The sequence below is a fragment of the Cololabis saira genome, chromosome 19, assembly GCF_033807715.1.
Source record: "Cololabis saira isolate AMF1-May2022 chromosome 19, fColSai1.1, whole genome shotgun sequence".
Classification (NCBI taxonomy): Eukaryota; Metazoa; Chordata; class Actinopteri; order Beloniformes; family Belonidae; genus Cololabis; species Cololabis saira.
The window spans coordinates 24,130,270-24,155,573 of record NC_084605.1 but is presented as its reverse complement, the minus strand read 5'-3'; the positions used below and the strand labels follow the sequence as shown (position 1 = coordinate 24,155,573).

The window sequence follows — 25,304 nt, the reverse complement described above, 5'->3', positions numbered from 1 at the left end:
ATGCACTGAAAGAAGATTTCAGATACACAAGCCACTGGGAGCCATTGAAACACTGCTCATTTGGTTGGGATGCTTACATTACATTTAGCCTGTTGCCGCTTCCATCTGTCTTGTCTGTAGCTTTGGCAACAGGTCTGGCATTCCAACATCTCCATGAAGAAGAAAGGCAATGAATTTCCCCTTTGACTGGACACACTCGTACTGCACACACACGTTGACCAAAGTCCATCCGTCAGTTTAAGCTCCTGGTCACAGGAGACAATAGCGCTCGAAACCAGCAGCTGATCGATCAGCATCAACAGTAAGGTTGAGAAGTGGATAGTAATTTATACAAACCACCTTTCCATAATGTAAAGCCAACAGGGAGAGCTAGTATTTGAAACCCTGGGGTTTATATTCAGACAGTTTGTCGTTTTAAATAAAAATGAGCAAAGTAGAAAACGTTTAGTACACCGGATATGCAGAAAGGTGCGTCGGAGGAGGAAAGCTGCAGCCAATTTAAAAAGAAAACTCCCGCACACCTTCTTCTACCAACGTTTCGGTCATAGACCTTTCTCAAGGCATCCTTGAGAAAGGTCTATGACCGAAACGTTGGCCCAATAAAACACTAGTCTGGTGAGAAGAAGGTGTGCAGGAGTTTTCTTTTTAAATAAAAATGAGCAAAAAGAACAGTATGTGTAACTGCTACTTTTACCCAAATACCTTTTTAGGGGGCTCTATCACGTTTGCACAAGCTTACAGCAAGCTTTGGGTTGAGTATGAAATAAATTATCCATCTATTCTTTTGAAATGCTTACTTGCATGAATTGGTGATTCTACATTCCCCACGGGAGTTAATGTGAGTCTGTGTGTTTATCTATAGCCTATATGGTCCTTTGATGGACTACCCATGTCTCCAGAGTGTACCACTTTTGCCTGAATAGAAATAACCAGTTTAGATAATGGATGATGGATGGATGCTGCTTTCATGTCTAATATATTTTACATGATGGTAGGCAAGCAATTAAAAAAAAAGCACTTATACCAAATACAAGAAGCTAAACTACATAGGATATCATGTACCTCTTGTCCTGTTGGACAACTGGTCCGCATAGCGCTAGGACATGTTAGTAGAACCCCCTGCTCCACCTGACCGCTTCCCTCTCGTGGAAATGTTTGATGTCAAACCAAGTAGAGTCCTGGCTCTGTCATGTGAAATGTCACTGAGCGGTTACTGCGACTAAAAACAGCAGCATCGTAACGACTGCAGCCACGTTGCTAAGTGTGCTAGCAGCTAGTTGTTTATAGCCTACTGTAGTCACTATACAAAATAAAAGACATTCAATACTATCATCTACACACTATACTATAGTGTTTAGATAGTAGTATTGAACATCTTCTGTAAATCTGTTTTGAAAATACAGAAAATGTAAGTAGTAAGGAAGTACAGCTCTGTAATGATGGTTTGGCTCATTGCCAATGCTAACAATGCTAACATGCTAACTTGTGTCTGACATGGCAGTGAAACTATTAACAGCCCCCTTGGTGGTACAGTTGCACAACAAAGTCAAACAACTGATAGAAGTTACATTCTTTATCAGCCTCATAGTTATTTCCATCTTTCTAGCTAGCATTGGATGCTAGCACACCATACGTTCTCTCTGAAATTCACCACATGAGTTAAAAGGTTTTAAACACATCCATGATGCTCCGAGTAACACCAGAGGGACCCTGTCAGAGATTAGAGATGTTTCATAGGAATAAATCGTTTTTTTATGTAGCACGAAGGCTACGTGGTAACGAGACGAGCTGCATGGTGGGACAAAACGAACAATAAAAATAAAAATGAGTGTAGTTTTTCTGCACTGCTTGTGCTGGTGAGAAACACTGTTTTCTATGTGTATTACCAATCTTGAAACTTGAATCTTGGATACTGAAAATCAGATAGCTAAATGCGTAACTGATCAGTTTATTTCTTTTTACAACTCTTCATGAGTAAAAGAGGATGTTTGTGAGGGAGCATCTGCGTTCTCCAAGCCTCTTTTTGTGCATTTTCTATGAGCACATGAATGGAGAGCATAAAAGACTGCTTTGAAAATGAGACGGCGCTCCAACCTCCTCAAAATATCACTTCAACACAGCGTACAGTCTAAACCCCCTGGGTCCACTCATTTCATACAAGAGTAGCTGATAAAGCTTTCATCACTGTAAGCCGATTATAGACAGGAGAAAGAAAGAGCAGAATAACAAGTCTTTCTCCCCTGATGATTCTCAGTAGCCTATGTAGCTGCATCATCTTCTAAGCTGCAGGACTCTGCAGTAATTTACAGTCCAAACTTTATTTCTCCTCCAAGCTGCTTTATTCTTCTCTCCATCCACCCTGTCTATTTACACCTGACTGCTTCCCTCTCTGCCTGTCAGCTTTCTGCCCTCCTGCCATCATCCCCTTCCCTCTCAGCGTGCAGCATCTCCAGGCCTGTCAGCAGCTTTGAAGCTCACAGGGGTTCACGCCCCTCTGTGATGTTGACCGGTCATAAACAAAGCACACAGAGGCCGACGAGCCTGTCAGCCATTATAAACAGGAGGAGAAGGACTGCCAGGCAAACATACGGATAAGTGGGGCATAAGGCGATCTCCGTCATCCCCTTGTGGATCTATTATGAGAAAAATATATATTTCTTTGTATGAAAAGTAAATGTTTTGCTGTCTGAAGTAAGTAACTAGCAGACTACTCGCCACAGGCGTCCTGTTAGCGGCCGTATGACTACGGTGGGTTCAGCGGAGCTCCAGCAGTCCTCGTTTCAGATGTTGTTTCAGTAGCAACGTCTCAAGCCGTGATTGGATGATACGTTTATTTGTACAGCACAATTCAACAACAAGGTGATTCAAAGTGCTTTAAAGAGACATTAAAACATCACATAGTAGAAATAAAAAGCATGATTTAAGTTTAAAGAAAAAAGCAATAAAATAAAACACTTCGTATTTTGGCGGACTCAAACCAAATGGGAACCCAAGTAGAGTTTACAGGAGTTAGAATATGATACTTAATCATATTCTTTGAAACTCAAATTGAAAAGTACCAGTGCAGAAAAGAGTTAAAATCGGTAATCAAAGATGGACAGACATCAGTTAAAAAGAATTAAACAAATGAGATGCAAGAACTAAAGGTTGCAGTGCATTGTGGGAGATTACTGAAATATTACATTGAGGTTTTCAACTTTAACTTAAAGCAACTGAGTGTTTCAGCAGGCCTGATGCATTCTGGGAGTTCGTTCCACAGATGGGGAGCTCAAAAGCTGAACGCTGCCTCACTGTGTTTGGTTCTAACTCTGGGTACAGAAAAAAGGCGAGACCCTGATGACCTGAGGGTTCTGGTTGGTTCATAAAGGACCAGGAGATCAGAGATGTATCTAGACCTATCAGAGATTTATAAACCACCAGCAGGATTTTAAAATCTATTCTGTGACAGACAGGAAACCAGTGTAAAGATCTAAGAACTGGAGTGATATGGTCAACTCTCTTGGTCTTAGTGGGGACTCGGGCAGCAGCTTTCTGAAGTAACTGCATCGGTTTGATGGATTTTTTAAGGAGACCCGTGAAGGCAGCGTTACAGTAGTCCACTCTACTGAAGAAAAAAAGCATGGACACATTTGTCTATGTCCTGCTGAGACATCAGTCCTTTAACCCTTGATATGTTCTTTAGGTGATAAAAAGCTGACTTCACTACTGTCTTAATGTGACTGTCAGAAGGAATGTTAGTTAGCATCATGAGCTAATTAACATCATAAGATAAAACAGGTTGCTTGTGTTAATTAAAGTTAGCTAGGCGTGTTTTAACCAACTACCTAGCGTGTTTGTCCCACCAGTCTGTGCAAGTTCAGTTTGGGTCAGGCCGAGTCAGCTCACACCAACATGGACTCATCATCGCTCAGAAGATAAGGCTTCAACACAACTCTTCAGAAACCTTCGGGTGATGTTATAAAAAGGTCTGCCGAGTTCTCTCAATCCAGTTTTTGATTCACTGTACTCTTATGTTGGGGGACTGCCAATGGAAACTAGCTCTGTAGCTAAAATTGGGTGCATTGCATTTTTAATTCTAAATGTATATTGAATGTACACTGTCCCTTCCCAAATAAACTGAATTGAATTGAATTGAATGCTGACCCCCACTCAGAAAGCGTGAGGTTATCTGATCCGGTACAAAAAAAGCCTGTCTGAACAGAGGCTTGCTCTATTGGGTTTTGTTCTTGACAACAGCAGCACAGATCTCCCTTTAAATGTAAATCGAGGTACCTCCAATCAGGACATGCAAAAACGAGATATCCCTTACTTTATGGGCGAAAGGCACGGGTCCAAAGTCTCAGAGAACCCATTTCTACTTAGTTCATTTTGTTTCCTTCACCCAGGAACAAACTTTCCCTCTATTTGGCCACAAACTAGACACAGAAGCAGGATATTTCAGCAGGTCTGTAAAACAAGGGACCTGTCCCCTGCAGCAGCTTGGAGAACAGCACTCTCTGCTGTCTGAAAACAGACTTACAACTTACGAACATATAAACATTTGAACAGGAACCAGATGAAGTCATAAAAAAAAACTAATAAAAGTTTTTCTTGTAAATCAGACCAAATGACATGCTGCGATGTGAGCTTTTGATATGCAGCTAAGGTCATGTAGCCGCAGATATTTAGATATTTTCACCCTGATATCACACATGATATCACATCCAGGCTGTGAGCAGAGACAAAGACCAAAATGTATTCTGTGACATCTGTGATTCAGAGAGGATGAGAAAGATGAAGGAAGTTGCAGATCTCACCTGGTACGATTTCAAATAGGTGTCTTCCTGGTTCATCCGGGTTGCCTGCGAGCTCATTAACCTGACATCCCTGTAGGGGAATGCAGCCCTGAAACACACAGCAGGAAGCATCAGAGCAACAATCGAGCACAGACGTAATGATGTCCTTATGTCCATCTTTCTTTTCCATCAGACACCTTTCTCATTGAACTAGACATCTTAAGTAAATGGAAGAGGTTCCCACTGTGATGGAAATTTTCAGTCTCTCTGTGAGGTCATTATTACTCAGGTCAGACCAGTATTGTGTATGTGCAGTTTGGGTTTAGCTGTCTGAGACAGCTGCAAAGATGTTGTTGTGAAAACTGCAGGTTATTTTGTCTAAAGAGCACCGAGCTCTGCTCTGTAAAACGGCTGTACCGTCGGATCTCTGTGTCCCTCCCGCATTGAAACTTGAGATGTACGTTTTGACCCTTTTGCATGCAAAAGATAATTAAATAATTCACTAATTCAAGCCATATTGCCAAGTCTTTATTTTAGAGTGCTATTATATTATTTCAGTCTTACTCAGATATTGTAGTCACCCAGAGCCGGGATGGGCTCCAGCAGACCCCTGTGATCCTGTAAAGTATTAAGCTGGGACATGGATGGATGGGTGGATGGACGGATGCAGTCCCATTGAATGGTTAAAATGTGTTTCTACAGAAGTATCAGATACTTTTTTCCACAACAATTTTGGCGACTACGAAAGTACACTGTGTATTTCCCCCGTTGCAGAGTGGACGTCTCTGGGAGACTTCCTGCCAGACTTACCCCAGATAGGATTTGAAGGGATGTGGTTTGACGTCCGCTTTGGGCAGTGGGAGGTGCACTACCGATGTCTGTTGAAGGAACCATGGTGACCTTTCCTGAGTGAGACTCTTATTTCTTTCTTAATTTCTATTTTTTTTTTTATCGGATATGGGCTGGTAAACGTCTAGGTGAGTGAACTCCCCATGTGAGAGTATTTGTTCGTGTCGACTGATCCTTGGAGATCCACACGTGCCGGACTGATGCGATCAGTCACCCATCCGTTACAGAACCACTACTCTATTTTTAAAGCTCCTGTTTGTTTCCACGGCCAGTGTGGATAACAAGGACACTTCCTGGGACATCTATGACCTCACCAGGACTGCTGCTTGTGGTGTCACGCACACACTGTTCGGATTTCATGATTATTGATTGTTTGTCCATCTTGAGCGTTCCTTGTGTGTTGGCCCACTTTAACCCTGGAGAACCCAACAACCCTTGTCTTATTTGATAAATTATGAACTATGCATCAAATGATTACTTTAGGTTAACTATTTTTATAATTTAAATTATTATTATTTTTTATTAATTTTAGTTTATAATTCCCTAATCCAGGATAAGGGTCAAATTTGACCCATTGGGTTTTAACGGGTATAATTTCAAAGAATCAAAATAATAAAAATTGTCAATGCAAATTATTTTATTTTTGGGAAAATTAACAGTCCAACACAGAACTACACTAAACATTTGTTTCTAACTAATTTTTTTGCTTGTTGGGCATCACTTTCATGCGGTTGAAACAATTCATTAGAATCGCTACCAGTGTCTAGTTCAGGGCCAAAGTCACTGTCAGCTTCAAGTAGCTCTAAAACTTATTTTAAAGTAAACTTCTGACGCTGACTTCCAGAGGTGGATAATCCAGGTGCCATGAAGTAAAAACCCTGCCATGTTTCTGGATCAGCCTCTCCATCCAGAACAGGTGTTTTCACCAACGGTGTTATGGTTTTGATAGTTCCTGTTTTATTTTGAAGCCTGTGTCTTTGTGTTTGAGTTCTGTCTTGACTTTCCGGTTTCCCATCTGCCCTGATCGTCTGCACCTGTGTCTTGTTTACCCTTCTGTATATCTGGTCTTGTTAGGGACCGAGCACCAGCAAGGCTTGTGCGAAGCCTTATTGAAATCGGAAAGATTATTATTATTATTTTATCCGAAAACAATTGCGTTTTTGAGGTGCATAACTTACTCGAAAAGTTGTGAAACTTGGCACGCACGTTTCATGTGGCGAAAAATTACGTATTCTAATAATTCAAAAAGGGGCGTGGCCTAATGGCTCAACAGCACCCCCTAGAAAACTTTGTGCCTCAAACCCCACAATACGGTTTGACGTAGATGCATGAAAATCGGTACACACCTGTATCATGTCGCAACTTAAAGAAAAGTCTCTTGGCGCCATGGCCGAAACCGAACAGTTTGTCGGCCATTTTGAATTAATCGTGTCATTTTGGCGCAATTTTATGCCATTTTCACGTGTCGTACTTTAACGAACTCCTCCTAGCAGGATAGTCCGTTCGACATTAAACTCGCTCAGGAGACACAAAAGACGTTAACGATGAAAAGTTATCAAAATCGTGAGTTTTCGTGAAATGGCGTGGCCGTGGCGCCGCGTCAAACTTCAACGCTAAACAGGAAGTGATACTAGTAGCTGATTGGCCGATATGTGATTCTGCCATAACTTTTGAATGGTTTGACATAAAGACTCGTGGGTGGTGTCATCGGACTTGGTATTGAGTCCTTGACCGCAATTGGTGAAAATTAGCCCCACCCCTTATTCTGATTGGTTGTCCCTATTTTCTGCTATAACTTTTGAATGGTTTGACATAGAGAGTCGTGGGTGGTGTCATCGGACTCGGTATTGAGTACTTGACCTTCATTGGCCTTAATTAGCCCCGCCCCTTCTTCTGATTGGTCAATATTTGAGTCCTTGACCTTAATTTGTGAAAATTGCACGCGCGAGGGCCCGTTCATCGCTGCTTGCAGCTTTAATCTTTCCCTTGCTCCCAGCTGGTCCTTACTGTTTGTTCCTCCGTGTTTTCAGCTCAGGTTTTTGTACTTTGTAACGTTCATGTTCGGGTGTTTTTGCAATCCTGCTCAACAGTGCTTTTTGTTAATAAATCATGTTTTTTTTGGAACTCCTGCCTCCTGGTCTCCTACATCTGGGTCCTACTCCAACCGCATTCCTAACAAACGCCCTACCATCTACCTGAAGAGAAGCTGGTTTAGTGATTGGTCGGAATAACTGCTGGACAGGATTTTTACTTTACTTTACTTACTGTATACTCTTATTTATATATATCATCATCAAAAAAATAAATTGAATTAAATGTATATATTATTTATATTTATTTTATCATACATTTGTTCTTATTGTTACATTTTATTCTACAAATGAATTTATTTTAAGGCTTTAGCCAAATACAGAACTGTCACTATTCTCCATATACAAAATGACTCTGAGCCCCAAAGGGTAATTTTTGACATGTTTTTTGATGTAGCTCAGCTTTGCTAAATTATCTAAAAGTCATATAAAAAGTACTTCTACATGTTATGCTGGCTAATACTACATAGGCTAACAAAAAATACACGGTTACTGTTAGTTTGCCGAGAAGACCTTTTTTTTTTTTTTTTTTTTTTTAATATTTTTTTATCCCCAATTTTTTTCCCATTATATCACCCAGTGCTCCTACCTAAGTGACAGTCCTGGGCATTGCCATCCTCTACCAGCCCCGGGAGGGCCCTGCACTGAGCTCAGGTCTCCTCCTTAACCTGAGGAGTGAGCAGGCCGCATCTTTTCACCAGACAGGGTGAGGATTCTCCGGCCGGACGTAGCGCGTGGAAGGATCACGTTATTCCGGCCAGATCCTCCCCACCCCATCTGGCGCCCCGGTTGGCCAGAGGGGGCATGTATAGCCCAGGACTGTGTGCATGTTTTTGTGAGCGTAGCTCACGGGGAGATCATGCAAACTCCACACAGAAAGGCCCTTTCGCCAACCCCACCCAGGGTGTGGGCGCTGAAGTCATGGTTCACTTCAGCGCCCACAGCGGGAATAAAACCCAGCACCTTCTTGCTGTGAGACGGCTGCACTACCAGCTGTGCCACCGTGCCCCCGAAGACCATTTTCTGGGACAAATTTGACAAGTCAAAAATTCCTCATGTGCCTTGTCTCACTTGAGGTAATCTTTTTTTTGGTTTGTTTATTTTGGGTATTAGCAAAAAATGGTGTTCAAATTTGACCCCGTGGGTTCTCCAGAGTTAAAAAAAAAATAAAAAAAATTGGCATATAACCCTCGGTTTTTCTTTTCAAATTCAGTTTGGTTCAATACATCTCGTCTACATACGTCTCTTGGTGCTTCTCGGATGTCCTGAGCGACCTCCCCTGAGTAAATATTAAAAGACATAATGGCAAGAAGAAAAGAAAAGCAAGCGGTTGGACCTCTGATCACACTCGAGTCCTCACCACTGGGGGGTTTGACCCTCTTCCAGTCAACTGGAACTGGAACCATAATGTTACCCTATAAAACTGCATGTCGATAATAAAAGAGGGCGTTTGCTGGTTGTCGTATAATTACAGATACATGCTCCACTTGTTGACCTGGGATCCTGGGTCACTGAAAGAGATGTACTTCCAGAGTACTGAGGTGTTACTGAAGAAGTTCTGATTATTTGGTCTCTGGATTTTGTTTTTGTGTTGCTGTGTGATTCCTTGTTTTCATAAGATGATCATGGGTTCTGCTCAGGTTTCATTTGCCATCTGCCTTTATATTCTTGTGACCCCAGTTCCAAAGCAGAAACAGGACTATTCTATGTTTTACGTCTATTTTCTTGTCTCATGCGCACAACGTTTCCTCCACGCCATCCAATGTCTGGAGGAACTTATTTTTCTCAAGAATTTAACTTTTGACTCTTAAATATGATTAAATAGTTCACTAATTCGAGCCATATTGCCAAGTCTTCATTTTAAAGTGCTATTATATTATTTCAGGCTTCATGTGTTTCTACAGAGGTATTTTTTCCACAGAACCCACTTCCTTCCTTCTTATTTCTCACCTCTTAACTGCTTTGAAAATTTGAAGCAGCTACTCCTGTGATTGAACCGGGACCCACACAGATTATCAGAATACATTATCCAGATCAATACCCATTAAGCTCAGAGAACTCAGGCCAAGTGAGCCGTGAAGGGATGCCAGCGTCTGTGGGTCGGCTCTGATTTTCTCCGCACTGGCATCCTCCATCAAACAGCCAGAGGTGTCTGCCAAACGGCCTCAGCCAGAGGGCCGGGCTGTCGCCAGCATTAATCTCCATGGCAACAAATGGAAGAGGTTGGGAGCTGTGGATGGATGTAGTGCAGGGGCAGGGCGGGATGGGTGTCCCAAGGGTGCTATGTGCTCAGAATAACACAGTAGGTTGCTGGAGATGAATGAATAGGAAAAGCCAACCTGTAATTCGAGAACACAAATCAGACCGACAATAGCAGACTGAGAGAGTACAAGGAGAGGTACACAGACCTTTTCTACAGGTTAGATAATGGTTGTGAAGCATGCATAACGCCCTGAAAAGCTGCAAACAGATGTGCACACGTCCAAATTAACTTAGTTTGCATGAATGAATGTCAATTAGTCTTCAACCTGGACCCAAACGTGAGCTTAGCTTCCTGTCGCTCCTTTTCGCGTTTATCTCACTGTGGTCACTTTCACCACCAGCGCAAGATCCGATACAGATATCACACATTCCTGCTGATGAGCATCATGTGCAGACAGAATCTTCTCCAACTCCGGCTGTTGAGGACATTCCAGGTCAGAACAATTCTCTCCTCAAAGAGAAACCGGTGATATAAAAACACTGGACACCAGTCAAAGCTGTAAACTACTGACAGAACGTATCCCCATGACATTCCTTGTATTCAAGCTTGCAAGCAAGCGGAAAGAAAAGCTGATACTCTTAAGTAAATTTTCCAAGACCAAAGGGTATGTGGTGTATACGTAAACTTTGATTAACAGATGCTGCATAAATCTAAACTACATCAGGAATCTGCATAAAGCCATACATTATTTCTATCTGCTTCATCCCATTCAGGGTCAGAACACCAATGCCTATGCCTTCATACCACATCTCAACTAATTCATGTTGCCCGTCCTGCAGTTGTGTGCTTCGAGCAGGGGCAACTCACTTTTCTAGTCTGGGATGAGCCTGACCACTGTGACTACCCATCCCCTGCTGTTGGTGGCACTATGGTTGTTACCAGTACTCGAGTTGTAAAAAGAAATCAGGGGGGATGGTGGATTTTATCATATGGGGACAGATAATTTGTGCTGATTACAAATAATATAATATGTTACAAATAATAGCAGTGACCAAAACACCTGCAGAAATACTGCAGGAATGACATAGCAGCAGTTAAATGCAGCCTTCTGTAAGCTTTAAATATCCACTGGGCTTACATCAAATACATCAAAACACAACAATAAAAACAGTTTTCTGAACTTATCAATATGACTCTGTCCTTCACAGGATAAGTAAAATGGATCACTGCAAAAACTCAAAATCCTAACAAGAATATTTGTCTTATTTCTAGTTAAAATGTCTCATTTTAGTTTAAAAAAAATCTCATTACACTTAAAACAAGACTCATCACTGGAAAAAACAACATTTTTCACCTGTTTCAAGTAGATTTTCACTTGAAATAAGTAGAAAAATCTGCCAGTGGAAAAATATTTATTTGCTTGTAATAAGAAGACAAATCTTGTCCCACTGGCAGATTTGTCTACTTATTTCAAGTGAAAATTTACTTGAAACAGGTGAAAATGGTTAAATAAGTAATTTTTCTGGTGATGACTCTAAATGTTGAAATAGCAGTAAAACCACATTCATTGATGAAATGACATAAGGAATGGAAAGGGGGGATGGCAGTTTTACAGGGGGATGATTTTGACCGTTTTTATTTCAGGGGGGGATGCCATCCCCCCTCATCCCCCTCAACTCCAGTACTGGTTGTTACTAACTTTTTATTTTCCTGTTCCACAGCTGAGGAGAATATGCCACACCTGATTTCACTCCCCCTGTTCACTCTCCCTAATGGCCTCAGTCAAATTTTGACTGAGGTACATAAAAATGCACCCGTATACTTCTCATTGTCAAGTAAGTCAAGTAAGTCAAGTAAAATTAGAACACTGTCAACCGTCGACGTCAACTTTTCACCACACTGTTGGGCTGACAGGTGGCCTCTCTGTCTGAACATGGCAGCAATAACCACTTACTAATAAAGATGGAGACAAGAAAATCTTGTCGTGTCTCACCACTTTAAAAGCTATCTTTTATCTTTTATCTTTTATCGCAGCTAATGGAGCTTCCCACCCTCGACTGTCCAATAACTTGAGTCCATTTGTCTGGCTGTGGCTTTATCCCCCACATGATGAAAAGGAAAAGAAAACCTGTAAAGATCCTTTTGTCAGTATTGTCTTTCCCTCAACCAATTATCACATCCCTTCTTTTTGGGTAGGGGGGGTGAGTCTCGGCCTGCAGCAGTGATCCGGCTACACCCTCCTGACCCCTCCACCACACACAGACACACCCATGACACTCCCGGCCTCGGATTTCCCATTGATTAGAAAGCTGGTGACTCTGTCGTGCTTCTAGCCCCTGGCGAGGGGAGGTGTTGTGTATGTCTTTGTATAAGTGTGTATTTCTCAGAGGGTGTGTTGAGCGTTCAGCCATGTATGCATCTTGAATCCGCTGGGAGTTACAAATCAATACAGGCTGAATGAGTATTGGCAAGCTCTGATGAAAGACGGGTTGTCAGAGCCTTCAGTCATTTTGTGTGTGTGTGTGTGTGTGTGTGTGTGTGTGTGTGTGTGTGTGTGTGTGTGTGTGTGTGTGTGTGTGTGTCTGTGCGTGCGTGCGTGCGTGCGTGCGTGCGTGCGTGCGTGCGTGCGTGCGTGTGCGTGTTTGAGATGACAGGCACTAAGAGACAGTGACGGCAGCCGGCTGCTGCCTACAAGAAATGAACAGCAGTCGTGCTGAGTGAAGTCCGGAGAAATCAATATGTGCTGAGGCTCCGAGCAGGAATGTGGAAGGGTGATTATTACAGAATTCGAAAGATCATTTGTTTGCTCAAAACCCGAAGCACTGCTGCTGTTTGCAGTCAGTATGATGCCCTGATGTTAGGAGTCAGTGACTAAGACGAAGCAAAGTGCACCTCTAGTGGCATAAATTGGATCCTCAGTGCAATATTAAATGGGTTATCAATTCAAGAATCTTTTTTTTAAGGTTTCACTATGGAGGCGGGAGCACTGTAAAACACAAACAAACAAACATAAATGAAACAAATCAGCAGACATAATTATTTGACGTGTGCTTGGTGAAATGATTTGTTACTGTTCCTTCTAATCAACCGGCCTTTTCTGCTTGTTTCCATGGTTACGTGTGCTCTTGATGCATACTCGGTGCACGCAAATGCATGTCTATGTGCCGCAGCGCATGAGCTGGAGAAAGAACAGGAAATCAGTAGAAGCTGAAGCAGAAAGTGTATGTGAGGAAGCTGCAGCCCGGTACACCCTCAGCATCCAGCTGTGCACTCGGATGGCTGGACGCAGCAGGTGGCAAGAGATTTGAAAGCACGGTTTAAATAGACTTATGAACCTACAAAGCTTTGAATAAACCACGTAGAAGGCTGTACATGGGAACCTTTTTCTAGCAACCACTTCTTTAAATTTGCATGATCTGGAATACAATATTTTTCAACGTAACCCTCGATAGCCAGTCAGAGGTGCCAAGAGCGTATTTCATCCCAGGCCACATCAGCATTAAGGTTAGTGTCTGTTGTCGGAAAAATATGTAATACCTCTACTAGTTCGGATTAAGTAATAGCAACCTGGTAAATGAAGACTTGAAAAATGGCTAAACTTAGGTGAATTTAATGATTTGCATGCAAAAGGGCCAAAAACATACGTCTCTGAAAGTTTGATGAAGAATAACACAAAAACAGAACAGAACTGCTTTCGACTAACTATTTTAAGCCTCTGTATTAAACTATTAATGACAGCTATAAATTCATTACTAGTGTAGAAGTGTGGCAGACTTAACGGACAATCAACCTTTATGCCACTAAAATAAAGTACTGGCTTTCTTCTTTAGAAAGAAACATGTCTAAGAAGGACAAATTTGACCAGCGCACCTTGGCTTTGGCACGTCCGATCCAAGTCATTTGCACCCGATCATACATCCATCAGTTCACCAGCAGGAGAGCCTCACCGTTAACGGTTCAATCGATGGTGAAGCTTTCACCCAATCTATCGCAAAGCTGACATTTGTACTTCCTGAGGAGGTGTGGTGTTGTGTGTAAAGTTGATAAACACCTTTGTGTTGCGGGAACGTTTGTCTGCACCAGTCCTTTTACCGTCTTCTCATTTGGTTTCTGTCAAGGTGACAGAGGAGAGAGAATCTACTTCCTTCAGCTTCCAGCTATGTGCGGGTGCTGCCACACACCACAATTGCTACTGGAGGATAGTTCTTAATCAAAAGAAGTGCAGGGAACAATGTAGAAGGTTTTTCTTCCCATGTTCCTAAACTACCAAGTGACTCCACTTTATAGATATGAGTGGGTGAAGTTCAATGGTTGCTAGGGATGCCCCGATACCATTTTTTTCACACCGAGTACGAGTACGAGTATTTTAATTTGTCTAATCGCCGATACCGAGTACCGATCCGATACTTCTACCACAAAAATAACTAGGCTAAAAATGCAATGAAAAATGCAATGAATTGGAAGACAAGTTTTATTTGCAACAGAAATTCAATTTTAAACAAAACTCAGCCGGCCGGGGTTTCCTCCACGGCCCAGTTGCGCTGGGAGCGCGCATGCACAATTTTGCATAAAAACCAGCCAGCAGGCTCGTGGGAAACAAACTAGTAGGCCAGTTCCGAGTTTCAGTTCAGAGCGTTTACTGTGTTGTGCAGATGTGGCTGAAGTGTTACCTGCGGTTTGGTTTCCTCCTCGTCCTTGTAGAAGAAGAGCTGATCTGAGCGCAGCACAAACCAGCGCAGCTGCCAGTTCTTCATGATGCTGCGCTGCTTCTTCAGCCATCCAGCCTTCAGCGCCCCCTCCTGGAGGCTGGGGGAGGCCGGCCGGCACGGGCCCCGCGACACCTCGCCCATCACCATGCTCTTTGACCTGGCTGCAAACACAGACAAGGCAGACTTTCAAACTCTGAATGCATCATGGGATAAAGGTCAGAGGAGACTGCTTTGGGGTTTTGCTCACGTCTTATAGGGTTGTGGGTTATTTCTCCGGTGGGTACGCTGCACGGACACGCATGCTCAAACAGATTGTGACCTCAGGCTGCTACGCCTCTTTATGAAGCCGGAGTGGGAGCAGAGAGACGGCAGACATAAAGGCTGTAATAATGGAGCGCAGCTACAACACAGACTGTGTAGGGGGAGAAAAACAGACACAAATACACACAAGTGTGCATTACGCATAGCCTCGGGTGACAGGGATATCCCTCTTCAATTTCAGAGGTCCTTGGCAGAGACTTATTGTGTGTTGTCACAGCGTAGCAGAACAGCGGCGGCTTTGAGCGCAGATAATAGGACCACATGGGACTGACTCACTGACTCACCCGCTGAGTGATTCTTAGCAAATGTGTGTAACCTGAGCTCAGCCGAGGACATGTTTAAAGAGAAGATGGCAGCTTCAGAGCCTTTGCTCTGCTCGGACACCCCTCCGATGAAATCAGTGGTTCAATTTTATACGTTGAATAATCACGCGTGCTGACATTTATGTACGACCCCTGTCAACATAACATAACATATGTCTGTGCACACTCTTATAGTCAACCGTTACAACTTCAGATTAAGGATTGAAGGTTCGGCACTGGTAAGCTGACCTATGTGTTATTAAATGATCCCGTATCACTTATACGCTCTATTTGAGCAGACGTCCTCACTGCACCATTACACACACACACACAGGAACACACACCCAGACACGATCAATTTTCAGATGGCGCTGAGGTAAAGCAGAAGAAGACTGAATGGGTGGGGGCAGAAAATCAATGTTTATTCTTCTTTATTGTCCCTTCTCATATATTATATGTTATATATATGTAATATATATACGTGGCTTGAAGGACATGGCTAATGTCACATGTAATACGTTAATCTTGTCAGCCAATAACGCCTGTTGATGTTATGAAATGTGCTGAGAAGTTGGTGAATAAAGGTTTTATTGAGCTCTTTCACTGAAAAAGCTACATGACGGCCAAGTAAAACAGCTGATTGGATGAGTGGAAGAACTAATATAAAGCTCTTTAAGATACTTCAATACTCTGTTGAGCTCAAGGGAATTGGAGGCTAGTGGTAGGCGTGTTCGCTCGTTGTCATTTAATCATTTTTTCTTTCTGTAATAAGATTCATTAGTGCAGCTTTGAAGCCTCCAAGTCATCGGGGATCCAATAACGGCTAACATGTTGACCGAGGAAGCTGCAGAACACTTCTTTCTAAGATTGCCTGGGTTTGTAACATCATTTTAAGTGGACTTCGGTGCCCGTTTTGTTTTATAGTTCAATAGTGGATCCAGTACAGGCAGTTTTCCCCAGTATCGCAGTATTGATGACTGCCCAGGGCTTTCTTGTCTTTAAAGGTAGTGGAAGCAATTCTATATAACTTTTTGTCATATTCAGTTAATGTGTCCTCACCATTCACTAGCTGGTCCCACTATGATATGACTATGCTGTTTAAACAAAACAAAAAAAGAGTTTTACACACAGCCCTGGTTCTGTGGGGGCACCCCGTCACCCAAACCTCAACGGACATTGATCCAGCCGATTACAGACAGAGAAAACATTCATTCTAGTATTGGAGGAGGAAGAGCTAGCTCCCCATGGCATACCCTTCCTTTAATACCATATATATATATCTCTCCTCTACTTTGACCTTTTAGTTCCAGTCCTGCTTGGTTCTGTATTTTCACCGGTATGCCTTGTAACCTCCATTTATTTTACTTGAGACTCAAATGATTCTTCCACCTTATGCAAAGCAATGCTGGTCCTGAAAATCTAAACTATGTTCGGGCCACTGGCTCGTGAAGGGAATAATCACAACTGGCTCCACGTCTCACTTGTCTTTGTCTAATAAATTAGCTCTTGGATTAGAGGCATGCTTTCATTATCCCTATTTAAAAAAAAAAAACCCAAACAATCATTTACATTGTTTGTGAGAACAATGCCAGTGATGAACATTGGTGCTGCTAATTAAGATTTAAATTGTTTTTATTATGCCCATTATGCCAACAATGTAGGACACAGCAGAAGTGGAGAAGAAGAACCCCCCTGTTCAATGTTCTTTATCTTTTGAGTCCAAATTGTGTTAACCTTCAGGACTTCAATATAGGAATGCACCACATAAAACATCTAAATCATAATATATATCATAATTGCTCCAGTATGACCAATACTGATATTGATAACCAAGAAGTTGATATTTTGTGTATTTGACCTAAGGGTAATGTCTATGGTTTCAGCATTCTCTCTTTCAGTGTTCAGGAGCCTGAACCTCCGTGTTATTGTTTCAGCCTCGGAGCTTCCAGCTGCTGCTTCATATTCCTCCCACACAACTTTGTCACCATGACGACCCTTCAGGTGAGACGTTACCCTGGTTGTGTTAAAACCCGCTATCTTCTTTTCTCATCTCTGAATCCTCTCTGAACATGTCTTAAAAAACCACAGCGGCTTTGTCATCCACTGCCACTGTGTTAGCTCAGCGCTCCCTTCCGGTCATGCAGACATGAGGCAATGCTTGGGTCCTGCTGGTAAGGCGTGGCAGATTGAATGATTGGAGTTAAAGAACTTATTTTATAAAGGCCCTTACCCGCCAGCAAGCCGTTTCACCATTTGCATTCATATACAACCCAGTCTCACAGGAAAACGTGGTAGAGGCTACGTTGGTCCACATTGCAAAATGTGGCAATGTTACGATTTGCCCTCCTAAAACGTGAGATGTGAACGCGTTGTGGTCCATTCATTTTAATAGTTTCGTTAGGTTTCGTTTCTGTCACGTGACTTTCAAGTTTTCGGCTGTGGAGGAAAAATAAAATTGCTGCCATTTCTTTGATTCTCGGTCTAAATTGCAATATTTTAAGATAGTTTCGCCATGAAAAGCAGATTTGATCATATTCATAGCAAGAAATATATATTGAAATTTCACAATATTTGTGTGTCTGTTTACCTCACGTCGAGACCGGCAACTTTTTTTTTTTTTTTTAACTTACTCCTCTTCCGTGGCTCTTCCGGCAAATCGCACCCTGATAAAAGGTATAATAAAAAAACAACATGCTTTTTTTTTGGAGCGAGCAATAATTTCCAGGTTGTCTCACAAAAACACGGGGGTGCTGATATTCAAAGAAGAAATGTGTGACCCTGGGGACACTAAAAGCCGTTTTATGTTGTTCTATGTTGAAATAATATCATCTACAGTTATACAAAATTACACAAATATCTTAACAGTTCACACAACTACCTAATATTAAAAGTAATTAAAATAGCATATAAGCCACTTGGTTTCTGTGTTGTATGGATTACTGTGTAGGAACTCCATTACCCAGCATGCCCTAGGTGATTAGCACATGCAGCTTCAGCAGAGCGCCAGATGAAAGCGTCAGTTGTTGTTGTTGCCATGACAGCCAGTCGTTGATTATAACGGTCTGGGAATAAACGTCTTGATGAGACCAGCTACACGCCTCGTCTGCTATATACATATATATTAAGACAGACAACACATGGTGTCAGAATGGGCCGCGCGTAATTATAAGAAGAAGTTTTTACCGCGAGAGAGCCCCGGAAGAGGAGTAAGTTAAAAAAAAAAAAAAAAAAAGTTGCCGGTCTCGACGTGAGGTAAACAGACACACAAATATTGTGAAATTTCAATATATATTTCTTGCTATGAATATGATCAAATCTGCTTTTCATGGCGAAACTATCTTAAAATATTGCAATTTAGACCGAGAATCAAAGAAATGGCAGCAATTTTATTTTTCCTCCACAGCCGAAAACTTGAAAGTCACGTGACAGAAACGAAACCTAACGAAACCTATTAAAATGAATGGGCCACAACGCGTTCACATCTCACGTTTTAGGAGGGCAAATCGTAACATTGCCACGTTTTGCAATGTGGACCAACGTAGCCTCTACCACGTTTTCCTGTGAGACTGGGTTGTCATATATCAGATCTGTTTATCAAATTTATTTACCTCACTGATAAATGTCCCCTCCCACATCCACCCATGTTTCATAGGTCAGATAGCTGTCGTGCAATTCTTCTTTAGTACTAAAGATAGTTTAGTTTTAAAGTTATAGAATCAGAAACAAATACTTCACTGAACTGAACGTACATACGACTTTCAGACAGATTAACTGTATGAACCATCGGTGAACAAGTTCAGGTCACCGAGGCAACAGCGTAAGGCCCAAACCGGACCTACCTCTTCATGTCCACCTCCTGTTGATCTTCAAGGACAATACCAAAGCCTTCCTTAACCCTGCAGAGATGTGCGATCTCTCCAGCATTGATGTCTACCCTGGGGCCTCCTCCTCCCTGGACATGCTCCAAACACCTCTCTAATGAGGCATCAGGAGGTTTTGTTACTACATTTCCCAACCAGATGTCTGTTTACATCACGTTATTACATCAGTAATGTGGAAACGGAATATTATTACTTTAGTCGTGATTGTTGTTCTTAGAAGAGATTTGAGATTTTAAAATCATCAATTACATCAAAGTTTAACCACTGACAATGACAACTACCCATGGTCTTTTATTTGGATACTGAAACTTGACATCCATCCATCCATCCATCCATCCATCCATCCATCCATCCATCCATCCATCCATCCATCCATCCATCCATCCATCCATCCATCCATCCATCCATCCATCCATCCATCCATCCATCCATCCATCCATCCATCCAACCATGGACAAGCCCAAACAGCTCCCTAAGCTAGTGACCAGGAGCCATCTTAACCAGATAGCTTGACTCACTACCCACAGTTTGGTCAAGGTAGGAGCAAAGATCAGAGTTCTGTGTTTCAGCGTCTCTCTCCGTTCACTACACCAGACCGGTACCAAGTCCACACCACTGCAGAAGCTGCACCAATTCACTGGTCAACCTCCCATTCTATTTTTTCCTCACTCACGAAAAAGACCCAGATCTATCTAAACTCCGTCACTTTAGGAAGCGCGTCACCTCCGGCCAAATTCCACCCATTTCCCACTGTGAACTTGGAGGTGTTGATTCACAACTTCACACTCCACTGAGAACCGCTCCACGGAGAACTGAAGATCCCTGCTCGATGAAGCCAACAGGGCCACATCGTCCATAAAAAAATAGAGATGAAATTGTGACGAAACTAAAACTGGGCATCCTGATCCTCTTGGCCGTGCTAGAAATTCTGTCCATAAAAGTCATAAAAGGTTTTCAATTCAATTCAATTTGGCGGCTGTCAAGTTTCCACAGAGAGCCGGCACATTTGGGCCAAATCTGGCGCACTTCAGGCACTTCTGGCGCAGTTATGCCACTGGCATATGGGCCATGGGCTGAAAGGTTATCACTCAACATTGGTCATAACTTTTGTTTTATGTGACAGCTGTGGCCCGAACAAGACATCAGTTACATGAGTGTTGAGAGGGGAAGGTGGGTACCTGAAGGTACACCAGAAACTGCAGACGTTTGCCAAACATTTTCTTTCTAATTAGTTTAATGACGGTTCATCCATTTCTTCCTGCTATGAAGTCAGACACCATGCGTAAGTCTTCTGTTTGACATGCTGACTTGTGCTCAGCAGCAGCGTGAAATCAAACCGACTGGTACGGCTGTTTGTTCTTTCAGTTTCATTGCAGCTAATAGTAGCTTTCACCTCCTCTGTCCTGCTTGGTCCTCCTGTTTATCTTCACCACATCACGTCCCTCATGTCTTTCCATCTCTGCCTGCCAGTATTCACATGAGAGAGCACCGCTGTTCCACACATCAGCTGCCTGGATCACAGACCGAGTGGAACATACTGGATGATTCACGCTTGAGTCACACCAACAGATTTTTGACTCTGCGAGTGTGTGAGTGTGTGTGTGCCAAGCACGACTGCCCACTGCGCCGCTTCAGACCCTTTTTCTCTGAGTGATTCAGACCTTCCTTGGTTTTGGGTGGAGCTGCTCTGTGGTCCCTTCTACAACAATCGACTGCAGCTCTGTGAACAGCCTGTTTTACAGAAAATGCACAATTTCGACATTTTAGGGAAGCTGTTGCTCATTTGTTTGCATCAGATGGTAATCAAGGGTGAGCTGAGTTAAATTTGGTGTCTTATTGTGCGCTCAGTGGGCGCACGTAAATGTATCATGACACACTCCAAAGATCATTCATGTAAATCAATGCATGAGTCATGTTATTTTAGGATAATTCTCGGTAAGTAACTGAAATCAAGGAATACCAATTAGACTGGCTACTGGTTCAGCAATGAGCTCATGCAAGAGAAGTTATCATCAACAGTGTGTGCGCGTGTGTGTGTTGGTGTTAGTGTGCAAACCGGATCATGTACTGTAGACCCCTTTGAAAAAGTATGTTGTACAAAAACAATAAAAAGGGGGGGGGAATTGCTTAAAGCTCCATTGGCAAACATTTAGTTTGAGCTTTGGGCAGAAATGCAACAAGATCGGTCCTTGTAAATGATGTATCACAGTACACAGAAGCAGATGTTACAGTAGGTCATTACGAGAACATAAGAAAAAAAAGAAATTGCTGGAAATACAGTGATCATGTCAGAGTTGTAGGTTTACTTCTTTATAAGAAATTTTGTCCGCGTGTAACAGGGACATCTACAACATCATCATTATGTATACATGATAGAAATGAGGTGAAGCCCTTTAATCAGTTTTTTAAAAGATCAATTTTCACGGGTTCCCCTCCATTTTGTAAAGTCTTTTGCGCCTTCAAACCGGCAGTGCAGGGACACCTGTCTGTTCAAAGTGGATCTAATGTTACGTTGTGAACAAATGGTTGTCTACAAACCTAAAACAAAACACAATTGTTATGACATCTGATACTACATTCTTACGCGCATGCCTCCAGGCTCCCATGGTGCCACATTATGCAGCTTGGACTCGTATATTTATCATCATCAGCGATGGGAAACGCGGCTTTCATCCACTTCAGACGGGAGGGCTTCCATTAGCATTAGTGCGGTACTGAAATGCATTCACACAAGCGCATTCATATATCCATGTAGGCATGGTGGAGGAATTCATGTTTGTTAATCTGGTTGTTTGTTTAGCGATTTATGGCTCACGGAAAAAGGGAGAGAGAGTTACAGGTGCATCAGTGTGGAACTTGGAGCTTTTCTATCATTGCAGATTGATGTGTTAGCCGTTATCTGCGTGTGTGTGTGTGTGTGTGTGTGTGTGTGTGTGTGTGTGTGTGTGTGTGTGTGTGTGTGTGTGTGTGTGTGTGTGTGTGTAGCAGCCTTTTCCTTGACAAGCCAATGACAAACAAGCCCGTTATATGAGAGCTGCAGCGGAGTGGAACAAATCTGCAGCGGTGAGCACGTACGCTTCATCGTCTCCGCATGCAAATGATCTATGTGTGATTGTTTCAGACGTGCTCCCGCCCACCGAAACTACCCACGGACGCTTTTCCTCCACATGCCGCAGAAAGAGTGCACATCACGGTGCTACCGCACTGTATGACTTTGATCATAAAACCATGGTAACGTCACGTGGATGAAAAAGCTTCAGCAAGACACGAAGCAGCTGATGTGTGGGCAATTAAAGCTGCTATGAGATTTCTGCTGCCTGTCAGTGTGAGATATAAGGAGATTGTTGGCTTTCTGGACTAGATTAAAATATTTGTGCCAGTTTGCTTCAACGCTACACATCACAGTCAAAGCCAGGGAAAAATCGGCTTCATTTTGCTATCTGTTGTCTAAATCATGTCATGTTAAAATACATATCTTTCTGTACGTCATCTGCATATTGTGTAAACATGAAAAATATCTGGAGCTACAATATTCTGTTGGATAATCTTCAGCTTTGATTATGGCGTGTATTAGCTACTCTTGCTACATCAATGATTGGAGTCCAGAGAGCAATTTATTTATTGTTTCTGCTAAGCGCTTGTATCAATGATAATGGGGAAGTCAGACCGCATTTCTGCAGTAACGAACCAGACGATGATTAACCACTGTTGTTCTAGGTTTTAATAGCGATTAGAACAAGTTAGCAATAATTAAATCCATCTGAAACGCTAGCCTTGTGAAGGACTGACAGCCTGTCCAGGGTACCCTGTTCGTCACCCAGTGACAGCAAGTCCCTAGTGTGTGCGTTATGGGATGGATCAAGTATAGAACGAGTTTGCTCGCTGGAACTGTCCTCATCATTGCTCGTTAATCACGAAAGGGGTCACGTCAAGAACGTCTTCAAACTTTTCTCGCTTCAAAGCGAGTGTCGGCCCGTCAGATTCTCGCTGCAAAACTAGTGCTAATCAATAAAATAGTTCAAGGGGGTCTGCTTAAAAGCACACGGCTTACTTGTGTGGCGAGTGGGGGGTGAACTTTGATCGGTTGTTTATGGTGCTGCAAAGTCTCATCAGAAATGTCAGGAAAGGCATCCAACAGAAAATCTATACCAACTCAATATTCTGATGACAGTTTTTGGTTTGACCAGGACTGGGCGGAGTTAGCTCCTGCCAGTGGGGCTTCAACCAAACCTTTGAAAAATGGCCTCTTGCAAACAGGTTTTCTCTGCAATAGTAGAGGGTACAAAAAATCATAAATAGGTTAAAATGTGAATTAGTTTCCAAATATATTTAGTTGTCTGGTTACATACTAGGGTTGTGCCAAAATAACTTAGCATATCTAATCTATTTTTAGACATGACAGTTTGTAGTAAATCTAAATCTGCTTGCATAAACTGACCAACTAGCTTTAATAACTTTAATGTTGTGCATGATCGATAACATGACACATAATTGCACCATCACATTTTTAGTCCTCCTCCCTTTGTCTTCTTAGACTCCACATTATAATGTCGTGTCATAGCCATAACCACATACACTGTGGTTGATGCTGTGTTGCCTCTTGACCAGCTCTGACCCGGGCTCGCCATGCATTACACCTCTACATCTGTCACATACTCGGTTATTCACGCGCCTGATGCAGCAAATGTGATGCTGTCAGCAGTCGGGCACCAATTTACAGAAGCTATGCAGGGAATGCATCCCACGCAGAATCACACAGGCGCTTTAATCCCTTTCATTTTCAGTCTTAGAAAAGCAGCAAGGACATGTGGTATGAACACCTCCTTGAGGCAGTTGATTTACTTATTTAATTTTTAATATTTTTGCGCATGTGATGCCTCTGTACATGCATATTCAACCAAATATATCTCCCCCTTTTATGATGATGGTATACCATCATTATAAAAGGTATTTGTGGGGCTGTGTAATCAATTAAATGCTAATGTTCAATATGTACACAGAGAATTGCTTCCATTCATTTATCATGTTAAATTCCTTCTGCTCTGTACATGCAAATGCAAATTGAATCCACCTCACTTCTAATTTTCTGCCACTCCAGCAGAGGATTTCAACTTCACGCTTCCATTGTTGAAGCCTATTCATTTCAGCTTAATCAGATCCAGCTGTATAATTGCAGTTGTGGAGATTAGTGCCAAGACAGGAAGGAAGGAGTAACACTATTAATACATCCATCTACGGAGACGAGCCCGAGCGAGAGCGCACACGCGGCAACGGCGGCAGCAGCTGACGGCAGCCTGATGATGCTGAACGTTGCAGAGATGAAACTAGAGATGCAGATCGCTCCTCCTGACGGGATTCGCAGCAGCAGCACCAGCCAGCTGTAGTAAAATGCTAATGTGCGCAGGAAACCTCCCGTGTGGGCAAATGGATTGCTTCATTCAGAACCTTGGGACAGAAGAAGGGAATTGGAGTGGAGAAGAGTCCACAGATACATTATGGTGTCAAGTCCTAATTTTAGGAGAGACTTGTTGAAATTATTTTTGCTTGTAAAAGTTGAGGTACGTCCTAGGTGTCTCTGAAGCCCTACTACATCCTGGGATTTAACTTCCATCACAGTCCCCATCACACGTAACCAGATGTGTCACCGCAGAGGTGAGGATGATGCAGGTGGCAGGAGATGAACCTGTGAAGGTGAATAAACTCACCTCTCCTGGTCTGTCTGATCTTTGGGCTCAGCATGGTTGTCATTGCTCGTCCACACGCTCGCCTATCAGCATGTTCATGTACATCCAAGCACCCCGCCCCTGCGTCTCCCTCTTCCTTGCTCCTCTCCTTCTCCCTCTGACCTTCTGCAGTGCGGCCGGCAGCTAAGGGGGTTGGGTGAACATATGAGGGGAGGAGAAAGGGAAGAGAACAGGGGTGGTAATGGAGAAGGAGGGGGAGGAACTACACCTCTTATTTTCTCTCTCTCTCTCTCTCTCTCTCTGAGCACACGCCCAGTGTCCTCCACCCCTCCCTGTTCCATTATTCATAGTGGTACATCCGCCTGTGGGAGGTGGGGAGTGCACCCCATCAGTGAAACCGGGCTTGAAGATTTTAAGTGTTCCTCTTCTCTACAATCTGGGGTTTTTTTTCACGAAGATCTGTCTGCATCTAAAGAGAACATAGGGTGTT

General features: G+C 42.7%; 1 protein-coding gene across 1 annotated transcript in view; it reads right to left on the bottom strand.

Moving 5' to 3' along the window:
- si:dkey-191m6.4 (rho GTPase-activating protein 22) overlaps positions 1–24,963 on the bottom strand; it is a 49,913-nt gene extending 24,950 nt beyond the window's left edge. The window contains exons 1-3 of the mRNA XM_061708032.1: positions 24,836–24,963; positions 14,588–14,787; positions 4,797–4,884 (exon numbers count right to left, since the gene is read on the bottom strand). Of these exons, the coding sequence (XP_061564016.1) occupies positions 4,797–4,884; positions 14,588–14,787; positions 24,836–24,878 (331 nt within the window). The 5' untranslated portion in view covers positions 24,879–24,963. The remainder of the gene's footprint in view (positions 1–4,796; positions 4,885–14,587; positions 14,788–24,835) is intronic.
- Between the last annotated feature and the right edge of the window lie 341 nt (positions 24,964–25,304).